The 12,120-nt window shown below is 42.3% G+C and overlaps 1 protein-coding gene across 4 annotated transcripts in view; it reads left to right on the forward strand.

Moving 5' to 3' along the window:
• GRAMD2B (GRAM domain containing 2B) overlaps window positions 1–12,120 on the forward strand; it is a 73,445-nt gene that overhangs the window by 18,362 nt on the left and 42,963 nt on the right. For 2 of the 4 annotated variants that reach the window (XM_043546980.1, XM_037901643.2), the window contains exon 1: window positions 2,333–2,760. The exons of 1 other annotated variant lie outside the window; for it this stretch is intronic. In XM_043546980.1, coding sequence (XP_043402915.1) covers window positions 2,678–2,760 — 83 coding nt within the window. In that variant the 5' untranslated portion in view covers window positions 2,333–2,677. Of the gene's footprint in view, window positions 1–2,282; window positions 2,761–12,120 lie in introns of those variants that run through there. One more of the 4 variants, XM_007060860.4, reaches the window with a different exon arrangement.

Below are 12,120 nucleotides of genomic sequence, written 5' to 3' on the forward strand. Positions count from 1 at the left end.
CTGTTACTCCTGGAGATATGGGGCAAAATCTATCATAATATAATAGCTATATGTAATGGCTAGAAATTTAGGCCCCAGTCCTTAACAACAGACATACTTAAAATTAAGTATTTGGAGGACCAAGGTTTTATATAGGCAACCTGTGGTCCATCTAATCCAGAATCTTTTCTCCAAGATGGACAGTACCAGATGCTTCAGAGGAAGCTATAAGAAACCCTGCAGTAGGCTTCACCCATCATCAGACAATATTCAGCTGAGAATTGTATTGGTACTACATAAAGAAGAAAATCTGAAATACATACAAATGTCCAGATCCTACTCTGGGATCCACTAGCAAAGACCTCTTCTTCTGTGTGGAGTCTCGATGACTCTATAGGATCAGGGGTGGTGATTCTGATACAGGCTTAAACATGTATTTATACCATACATTTTAAATGTAATGAAATTGGGCCAGTTTTGTTGGGGATTTTTATTTTATTTTAGTCCTTATAATATACATGTAAATAGGTATACAATCCACACTTTTAAACTTATGGTATTTTATGTAAAGATACTATATATATTTTCTACCTGGGCCTGTTACCTATTATGAAATACAATCAGAGATCTGGAATATTTTTGATACTCTCATTTATATTTCATTGGTAGCATGCAGAAGCCCCTGTGTGAGATGCTGCCATTTAATGTTTCTCTCTGCCTGCAAATTCAATAGCATCCTGCTGAGTACAAGTGGGGGTTCTGACATTTGATCCTACTGTATATTTGTTGCATGACATTAGATGGTTTCTTGGGGCTCCCATGCCAACCTAGAGTGTTGCTAGACAGAAGCAGAAAACAGATTTATCTGAGCCAGTATAGGTGAAAACATCAGCTCTAGTGAGTTATCCTAATATAGAGGGTTCACACCACTGGCACATATGCAGACTCCTTCAGGGTACTCCCTATATTAACAATCACAGGTAAATCTTGGAACATAAACCTGGAAAGTGCTGAGCGTCTCATGAGAAGTGCCCAAAATGTCCATGTTTGCTTATGTTAGAAATATCAGAAATGTAGAGTTTGATCTTCCCTGGGTTTGCAGGAGAACCTTAAGAGCTCTCAGATATGTATATTGTGAGATCTAAAATGCTAATTGAAGGAGCAAAGGCGATGAACTTCAACAGAGACTTCCTTTATCCAAAATGTGAATTAGTCATTGAAGTGAAATATGTTCAAATTAAAAAACACACAAAAAACAATGAATTTTAAACAGTTTGCTTTCCCTTGCTCAGCTTTCACTCTCTTGATCATCCTCCATTGTCATCAATGGGAGATTTGCCATTGACTTAATGGGAGCAGGATCAAGCCCGTAGCCTTTGTGATATCACCATTGCACTCATTCTCCAGACACCATAAAAACTTTCAGTCTAGAGATACCTGAGTTTCTAATGTACAAGCAGGAAAATAAAACCCTATCCCCTCTCAGGCCTTGTTTAGACACCAAAATGTGCTCTTTTTTTTCCACCTGTAAAGAACCCAAGTCTCTTTTTGTAAATGTAGATTGAAGTTTGTCCCAGTGTTCTTCAACAATATTCCCACTTCTTACCCCTTCCTCCCACTCCCAATTATTATTTAGTTTACTGCCTGCTGGCTGACTGCCGCCCTTCATGATGCATAAGTACATAAGCCCGATTCTGCAACTTGTTACATATGGGAAGACTGTTGTACCTATACATAACACTATTGATTTCAAAAGAGCTCCATGCAGACAGATACAACAATTTGCAAGACCAGTGGTGTCCTTTGTGATGCACTTTGAGATCCTGCAGGATGAAAAACACTATAAAAATGCAGTACTTTATTGCTGTTGTTATAAATCATCATGGCCAGCTTATTAGTCATCCAGGTTGGGACCACTGCTTCATGCCTATTGTCTGCTCTGAAAATAAACAAAAATTGGCTCTTTGGGGCAGCAAAGGGCTAATGGCACAGCCACTTGCGTCTCTTGTCGTCGTTGTCATTCCCATATAAAACATTAAAGGGACCTTTTGTTTAACGTAATCAGGAGGCAGTACCCGATGAGGCAACATCCTGTTTGAATAATTTAAGTTGTGTAAAAGACTAGCTGCCTGGTGTAATCTAGAAAGACGTGTGTGTTGCCTCAGTGCTGTGTCACTTTATGTAACTCACATCTTGAGTTATATAAAGTCAGTGCTTGTAATTATGTTTAACATCATTAAATCCTATTTTATAGCTTCATTCCAATAAATATCTGGTTTAAAAAGCAAAGCAGCTGTGAATTGTTATCACCGTGTTTTCACCTGCTTGGCTCATTAGTTTCCTCTCCCAGAAAGACTTGTTGAACAGGCTTTCTCCCCGCCTTCCCTTCCGCCCACCCCCAACTCGTGGTGGGGTGGAGAAAAGGAGGTCTCTGCTCTTTCTTTCTTTTTTCCTCCTCCTCCCTTTCCCTCTTCTGCCTTCCCTTTACCATTGGGTCCCGCTGATAGGACCAGTTTCAGCTTGCTCAGGTTAGCCAAAGACAAAGAGCTGGGCTTAATTTGCTCTCTGGAGTTTCAAAAGAGAGTTGTATGACAGGGAGGGAGGTAAAAGCTGGAGTGAGTTATTTCAATTGTTGGTAGTAAGGGGTAGAGGAGGAGACCCGCGGATACTCACAGAGAGCTTTCTGCAGACGGTGCTCATGACTGAACAACAGTCTGATGTGGAAGAACTAAAACCTGTAAGGGCTGTCAATAAAAGGGAAAACAAAGGTGTCCTGCTCCTGTAAGTATCCGATGTATTGCGTGGAAAGTCTCTGCGCCTGTTGCCTGTGCTGAACTATCTATACAGTATCAAAAGGAAAAATTCCTGTACAAATTTTACATTGTTTCTTAACTTTTGATACTGGCTGCCTGATGATTCTGCTGTTTCCTTTTACAGCTGTTAGCGCTGGAACGTAGTAGAGAGACTACAAAGTTTCAGGAATGCAGGCTCGGTCTGATCATGTGAAATTAAGAAAGTATTTGAACGCCAATTGCGAAGTGTTTATAGTACAACTACACGTGACTAGTTTTGTAACTCAAAGACCACGACTAGAGCTAAACAGAACTTGAGTCTGCCTTTCTTTAAAGCTAGGAGACTAGAATGCTATCTGAGGAACATTGTAAATATATGTATATGTTGTCACCAGAGTTCTGCCTGCCAGAATTTATCTTCAAGTTTGTATCCAGTGGGAGCCTTCAACAAAGCTTGTATTGTACAAAGTCTAGTCATTAAAGTAACAATGATGTACTATCTTAGATTATTTCACTTTTGTTTTCTAAAAGTGATTTGAATCTCTCCCCTCCCCCAGCTTCAGAACAGGAAATTGGGGAAGGTTAAGTTCACCTTCATTCAGAGTAATGGAACGATGATTAGATCCAGACTGAGAAACCTCTAAGCATCTTGTTGTGAGTTTCCTTGAAAGCACAGGTCACTTTATGGGGTCTATGCTGGTTTGCAGGCAGCATACCATAGTCCTGATTCTGATTCCCCTGAGAACAGTTTTGTACTGGTATAATTCCATTGATTTTTCGGTACAGTTACACAGGTGTAAATCATACTAGAATGTGGCTCCTTATCTGTAAATGGAGCTGAAGTGAAAGGTCAGAGTTTCATTTGGGGTACCCAAAATGCTGCTTCCCTTTTCCCCGGTTCCCCTAAGTTAGTGGTACTCCGTATTTAAGGGGAGGGAGGGATTATGTTGCTTTTGATCCCAAAGTTGGGGTGGGGGAGGTGTAATAACAATTGACTTATGGAAAATGGACCGAAAAATCGTATTGCATAAAGATCAGGAGAGCCTTGCAAATCTGCATATATCTGCGGATGTGCATATCCGCGGATCATGTTTGCAGATCGGATGCGGATACAAACCGCGCAGGGCTCTAAAGATCAGTATCTCCAGCTCTGTAATCTGTGTTAACTATATCCTTTAGTGGCAGTGATACCCAGGAACTCATTCAAACTTAAATTTCTTGTTCTTTTTAATCTTTGAAGGCTCTTGCACTTTGTATAGTGTGTGATCTTTTTATATTGAGCTTACTTTAGAAAGGGGGAAAAGCTTTAAAGATAAAATGGCCATTACAAATACAACATTAATAAGTGAGATTGGCTAGAAATGTGTCCCTCCTGAAAGGGTTGGTGTTTCTTTTAAATCATGCCTTCATGATGTTTTTTTTACATAATTATTTCTTCACTATGGAAAAAATGCTTGTGTTAAAATGTCTGTGATACAGGTGCGAGCAGAAGGTGGAGAAAGATGTTGGTAAAATTTTCAAAAGTGCTTAAGTAACATAGGAAGCTAAGTCCCATTTTCAAAAGCCTTTCTTAAGCCTCACTGAAAGTCAATGGCACTAGAATCCAAAGTCACTTGGGACTTAGTTTTCTAAGTTCCTTGAGCGCTTTTGAAAATGTTATCTGAAACCTTTTAAAAAAAAAAAAAAAAAAAAAAAGCAAAGGAAGACTCTGTGTGTGTATACGCAGTGATGGCCAGAAGGACTAGAACTTGAGTTCATATACAAGTTCAATTTTTTTATTAACTTTGCATTAGAGAGTTCCTCCTTAAAATTTCTTGTTAACACTTACGAAAGAAGAAGAACCCACCTCAACCATCATTTTGGGTGCTGTTTGAACGTCTCCCCTACCTCCTCAATATATTTATGTAATTACATGTTTTTGAATCCAAAGAACTAATAATACATACACAACACACTGATCTTTCACTATTTCAAAATATGCTCTTTATCCCCTCCCTATTTAGCCTTACCCCCACTCTGTTTAGTTCAAGATAAGATCCTTGTATGGCTTTTTATAGATAAGTAATTTGTGACATATACATAATTCCATGTATAACTGATGATGCAAACCACATGGAGCACTATCAGTTAAAACTGAACTCCTGTCTGTTTTGCCTGAATATGCTAGACCTCATGGTGGTACTTATAGAGTTTGCTTATGGTGGTTTGCTCTGGTTTTCTTGGTCAAAATTTCCCATGTTGTCCTTCCCTACCAAAAGGTTGTACAGTGTGCTGTATACTGTTTAGCTTCTGCTTACTGCCTGACAGGTGGCTGCATTTCCTGTGTGCTGTATGTATGTAGCTTGTGAAGCAGTCTGAGATCCTTCAAACATAAAATATTCTTGACAAGTTGAAAATACTTGATGCCCTATTTTGCACTAAAATATTGAAGAAAGATATGAACAGTGTTACTCACATGCCACCCAGAGATTAGAGGTCTACTCAAACCAAATATCCAGATACAAAGAAACCTGAATTTGGAAGAGTTTGAATTTTGCACCTTATGGCCTCATCCTTGTTGGAAATTACAGTTCCCAGTTACCCATCACAGATCATGATTAGAGCTGGTCTAAAAATTTTCCAACACAACACTCACCTGTCAGAAAATGCTCTTTTGATGGAATCTAAACAGTGTGCCGACACTTTTGATGGAAACCACATAGGCAAGAAAGCGGGTCATCCTGCCTGGGCATGACTCCAACTTCCTGGGGAGTTGGGCACCAGAAAAGCAGCTGTCTATGGAGCTGGGAAAAAGCTGAAAAATTCAGTTTCAGTTCTCTTAAAATGGAATTTTTCAGAATGTTCCCACCTGTGAAAAATTTTAAATCTTTGACTTTTCATCTGGAGTTGGAACTAAATTATTTGTCTAACCCACTGAAATCTCTCACAAGAGGATCGTTCCTTTTTCCAGCCAACTCTAGTCTCAGTCCTGTAAACACTTTGAGGAGGATGGAGAACACGAAAGGCAGCGATCTCATTTTTTTTTTTTTTTTTGGAAAGGTGTAAACACTTCCAACACTTGTATCTCTGATCCAAACAGGTGCACTCCCAAAATACCCCCCACAGTGAAATGCATTGGTAGAAATAACTTGTTCCTTAGGCAATGCTTCAGAAATTAAAGAGGCATGTTCCACATTTTCCCCCTTCCCATGCAGGGCCGGATTAATCTTTTGTGGGCCCAGGGCCAAACATGTTTGTGGGCTCCCCATGGAGGCAATGGAGCATGGCAGGGGGAGGTTAGTCCCCGGAGCGAGGGGCCAGCCAGGGGCAATGGGACATGGAGGCGCAGCCCCACTTCGCCTAATGGAGGGGCACTATTTACAAACTGGCAGTTGCCAGATGCACAGTGGCCCACCTGGCCCTGTGCTGCCAGCGTGCCTCTTCCCCTCAGAGGTGGGCCCATGTCACACCACACAGCACCCCACGCCCAACACTTGCCGACTCCCTATGGCCAGAGGCCCCCTGGACCCACTATGCCCAGCATCCCCCCAGACCCCCCCCCCCACAAATGCACAGCGCCCTGCACAACACCACCCCAGACCACAGCCCCACCACAACTGCCCAGCACCCCTGCCACAGAACCTCTAGTGCCCCAACACACAGATCTGCCCTGCCCTGTGACAGCCCAGCACCCCCACCTCCGCCCCCAGACTCACCACTCCCCCATGCTCTGTCTCCTGGCTGCACTCACTGGCCCTGCTGGGAGATGACTGTGTCTGCCAGGCTGAGCCACCAGGGCTGGTCCCAGGACCAGGAATTGGTCCGTCCCCTCGGGTGTGGCACGATCAGCCAGGGTCCCTCAAGACACACTTTCCTGGAGGGGCCCAGTCAAGCCCCCCACACTGGTCCCCCCCACACACACCTGGCTGAGACTGGCCAGGCTTCTGCACCAGTCCCAGGTGGCTCAGCTCTGAGGAGACAGGTGGGGCCCCACAGGTGGTGGGAAGCAGAGACTGCCCAGAGTCAGAGATGCCTGGGGTCCAGCCAGGGGGCAGAGAGGAGCCGGGGGAGCCAGCGGGGTCTCGGGGCGCAGTGCAAGCAGAGCAGGCCAGGCTCTTCTGAGCATGAGCCTGGCTCCATGTACCCAGTACTGTTCCCATGTGAGGCAGGGAGCAACTATATCCCATACAAATGAGGGGCAGTTCCCTGAATCACTCTTGAGCTTACTGACTTCTTACAATTGATGGCCCTGACTGTGCATACAGATCCATTTTGGTGGATACCTATTCATTTCAATGGTGCTTTTTATGGTGCGAAGGTCTGGTCACGTGGATCTACTTGTGGAATCGGGACCTATGTTTCTTAATCATATAGTAATTTTTTGCATAGAATAATACGTGAATTTTAGACTAAATACATACACTTGGACTGCACCAGGCTGTGTGAGTCTAAATAGAAGATACCTGTGAGATCCTCTTCTAGTTACAGTAGCACATAAAATCAAGTGCACATTTGTAGTTTAAATGACACTCCTTTTAAGGGTGTTTTGTTTGATTTTACTACAGCAATCTTTTTATTTTTTTAAAGCAGGAGTTGGGTGCCTTATTTATCTGATTTCTGAAAACTCTCAGAGCACTAGACAACATATTTAAAAAAAAAAAAAATAAAAGATCAGTGTCACATTAATTGTGGAAGTGTGTGACTTTGTGAGTGCAAAGGATGTAAACAAACCCTGCCATCAAAGGGTTTCATGTCACTTGAAACTCTGTAATGTTGTGTTTTTGCAGAAGCAAGTAATACAATCCTTATGACATTAGATCATGTTTTTAAAACGCTATCAGACCTGTTTTTTCTTTCTCTCTCTCTCTCTCCTTCCCATAAGCTTTTCTGGCAAAGCTTCAATTTTAAGAGAACCTGGGTTTCCTGATACACAGGTGGGATAACACTCTGACTCTATATAGTCCTCATTACCATAGTATCTGAGTACCCCACAATCTTTAATGTATTTCTCCTCACAACAAACCTATGAGGTAGGGAAGTGCTATTTATCCCCATTTTACAGAGAACAAACCAAAGCACAGAAACGCTAAGTGATCACACAGGAAGTCTGTGGCAGGACATAAAACTGAACCCATGTCTCTCAAGTCCCAGGCTAGTGCCCAAATCACTGGACCATTCTGATGCTTTGCTAAATAATAATTAATCTTACAAATTTCCATATGGTGAAAGAAGATCTCAATTATTAAAAAAGGAGTAATTATGTAATACTGCCTCCGTGCTCAAATATCTGTGCTGGCTTCCCACTGAATATGCAATCCAACTGATATTCAAAACCCTCCATCAGGCTGCTCCTAGCTCTCTGAGGCAGTGTGCTCACCATGGCCTGTGTCCCCAGTAGCTTGGGAGCTGTCTGTAAGAGAGACCACCCCCACACTCCATGTACCCAAGCAGTGCAGCTGACAATCAGCAGAGGCACTCCAACTGGAGGTACTTTGGTTTGTAAGAGAGGACTGCTGGTTGGACTCCTTGGGGGCCCCTTGAACAGGAAATTGGTCCTATCCCCATGCCTGTTGGTCCACAATAATCTACCTTCGCTAATCTTGGGGCATTTGTCAGAGCCAGTGTCTGTAAAACAGCACTTGGGGGATGGCTGAGGAGTGTGAGGCTCTGTGGGGTTGAGGGTTTTGTGGGATCTGAGATATGGAAGCTCTGTTTGGGGATTGGCTTGTTGCTGTTTCTATGAAATGTAATTGTAACTATCTGTCTAGAACACTACGGTACTTCAACAAGTGTCATTAAATGTGTGCACATTGAAATAACCAATGTGTACTCTCCTGTGGTGTTTAAAAAGCATCCCTCTCTTCTCACCATGCCTCTGTGCCAAGCTCACAGTCCATGGTTCTGGGATGGGGTTTTCCCCAGAAATGCTGAGCTAAAGTATCTTACGCCATCATTTCATACGTTAAACTCTTTTTTCTTCTCTATAGTCCTCAGACAAGTTGTTCTCTGAAGCTCTTCCTAAACACATCAAGATTCCTTAAATTGCTTCCAAACTGGCATTCCTGTCATTGATGTCATGATGCAAATTCCTTGTGGTCATAAGTATCTGGTTCTCACATTGTATGTAATGTATGGAGCCTTATTCTCCTTTCACATATACTTAATTCCTTTGACTTCAATGGAGCCACTCTGATTTATACTGAAGGGAGAATCAGGTCCATGGTCTCTAAATCTGTCTGGGATAGAAAACTCCAGACAATACATCAGTTAAAACAGTACATAATTGGTTTATGCTGAACACAGTATGTGGTGTGTATTTGTGACCTAGTACACTGGAGTAGTAGGTTCTAGTATTAGCTGGTACATTCCATGCACTAATGATAACAGCACAGGACACATTTTGTCTTGCTAATCTTGGTGCACCAGACTTTTTAAGAAATGAAGGGTTTTAACTTAAAAATGAGTGCAGGTCTTTTAGGGCATTACAGGTAGGGTAAGCAAAAGTATTCCTTAATACTGAGAGAAAATATAAAAAACAAGTGCTTCCAAAAGCAGTAGAAAATAATTACATAAAAACTGTGTGCTGCTAGGAGTAGAGAGAGAGTGTCATAATGCATATCAGATAAAATTATATGTATACTGTAGATAATAATTGGTAACTTAAATATTTCTAGGTTTCAGAGTAGCAGCCGTGTTAGTCTGTATTCGCAAAAAGAACAGGAGTACTTGTGGTACCTTAGAGACGAACAAATTTATTTGAGCATAAGCTTTCGTGAGCTACAGCTCACTTCAATTTCTGTTTGATAAATAATTACAGGTTGGGAGAAGGAAAAAATGGGGGGCCCTGGTCTGCTGACGTTCATGTGGCAGTACACGGTACTTTGAGCTGTGTGAGGTAGGGCCATGCAAGGGGTAGAGAGTTTGAAACTGTGGTAAAGACCCTCCTCCCATCTCTTTCTGTATACGTGGGGTTGTTGGTGTGTGTTGATTTTGTTGTGAAGGGTTTTGGCAGCTGACTGCAATTTAGTGTTTCTAGTTATGAAGAGTTAACCTGGTCAATCTTCAGCTAGGCTCAGTAGCCGTTAAATGTCTGCTCTTCACTTTTCTATTTTTTAAGTGTGCATCAATACTACACTTACATGCTTGGAACTTTGCAATGGAAGGGTTTAGTGTCCTCTGATCAATAGTACCATGTTCATAATCCTCTCTTATACTACATGCAAAAACTACACTTAAAAGAACATTACTTAAGGTTGCAAGCCCTCAATTTAGGAAACACTAGAATTAAGCTGGTCTGATTTATTTTATAGGGAGAAAACAATGTGTGTTTTCCTAGCCTTAGTCTTGGAAATGGGTGAACTATTTTGTCTGAAATTTTCCCAGAAATGAATCCACCTTAGGCAGATACCTGGCATAGACAATTTCAGCTGAAACAGTTTGCCAAAGCTATAAGCGACTGATACCACGGTTTTACAATGAGAAGTGTTAGGCAATATTACTAATAGGCGGTGCTCCCAGCCTTGCCTATAATGCATGCTCTGGACCTGATTTTCAGAAGTGCTGAGCACCTGCACCTGTCTGACTTCATTTGCAGTTGTGGCTCTTGAGTACTCCTGAAAATTAGGCCATGTAAATTTACCCTGGTTGCCCCGCAGGTCATGTATACTGTCAACACACAAAAGTACAAAGCTGTCTGTCTGTGTCTTACTATGTGATACCTGAAAAAGAGCTCTGTGTAGCTCAGGAGCTTGTCTTTCACTAACGGAAGCAGGTCCAATAAGTTATTACATCATCCATCTTATCTCCTCTTACTGTGTATGTCACATACAGGAGCATGAGTTTGTGTAGGCTTGTGCTTTACACCAGCTAGTCCCGTTGACTAAACTCCTAAAATAACAGGATTCCAACCCTTTTTGTACCACTGTTACTCTTACACACACAGATTGTCTATGAAGAATTTTTTCTGGCAACTGTCATGACCCTACAGGTCTTCAAGATGTGTCCACAGGGTCCCCAGTTGACTTTTGCCTCTCTGCTGCTACTGAGCAGGAGAGACAATGAAACCTGAAGTGACCTCGGGGAGGACTTCCCAGGCTTGATTGGAGAAACACCATGAATTCTGATTTGACTGGGCTTCCTATTTAAACCCACAGGAAGTTGTCTCCACAACTGGGCTCTACCTGGCTGTTACGTTGGACCCTGCCTTCTTGTGTGACTCCTGAATCCTACTTGCCTTCCTTGCTCCTGATTCCTGCTTTTGTTCTTGATCCTTTCCCCAGTCTCCGAATCCACCTCTGACTCTTGGCTCAACTTCCTGACTCCAACTCCTGCTCCAACCACTAGACTTAGCTGCCTACAGCCCCGACAGCAGCTTTATAATTGGGGCTCTCTTCTAATGTTCAATAGTGGCCACAGGACCTCTGAGTGTCATATCTGCCAGTTGATGTCCAAATATAATACCAATATCTTTTCTCTTCCCCACCCCAGCCACACAAACGCTTCTATCCTGTAGTTGGAATAATGGTACATTGCCTTCCTGAGGCTAGAACAGATCCTCATTGTCAACAGGCAGTTACCAAGAGAACCAAACCCACCCTACTGTGCTTAATCAGAGAAGCTATACAAAACTGCTCTCATTTGGAAGCTGCTCTATATCTCTCTGAAGAATAAATTATATGAACTCTGTACAGCTTCCCAAAGCAGATGTTGCAGTGGGATCTAATACTGCCACTCAGCTGACTCTTCCCACTCTGCACACCCATGACTAGAGAGATGAGTTGACAGGCCCTTGAGGAAGAAAGTATAAATTTAATTTACCATGCAGGCATGTGTTACTGCCTGCCCTTATGCTAGAAGAGCTGTTGCTTGGTCTAGCAACCTTCAAAGATAAAATCAATAAGAAAAAAACTGTCTTAACCAGTATTCTTTGACAACTTCCAGATACAATTAAGTTCTCTGCCAGAGCTATTTCATCAAATGCTATATTGCACAAGAAGCTCTGCTCAGGATGTAGAAGGCAGATAGCCAAGTACAGCAGCTTCTGTCGGCCTCTGTATTTTCCATAGAAAGAAAGCTCTTCAGGGAGCAATAGCTGAATGAAATGGAGAGAAATACTCAATGCTTTCTCACAAACAAGGTAAAAAGCCAGAGGCCTTTACAGAAACGTTGTCCTTTTTCCATTGACAAAACAGCAAGAGAGTCTCACCTGAGGGAAGAAGATACACAGGTGACAATTGCCTAGTAGACAATTGCCTACTTCCAGCGAGTCCAACCTATAGAACTTTACATAATGACAGGTTTCAGAGTAGCAGCCATGTTCTTTTTGCGGATACAGACTAACACGGCTGCTACTCTGAAAAAAGAAAAGGAG

This window comes from Chelonia mydas, chromosome 5 (assembly GCF_015237465.2).
Source record: "Chelonia mydas isolate rCheMyd1 chromosome 5, rCheMyd1.pri.v2, whole genome shotgun sequence".
Lineage (NCBI taxonomy): Eukaryota > Metazoa > Chordata > Testudines > Cheloniidae > Chelonia > Chelonia mydas.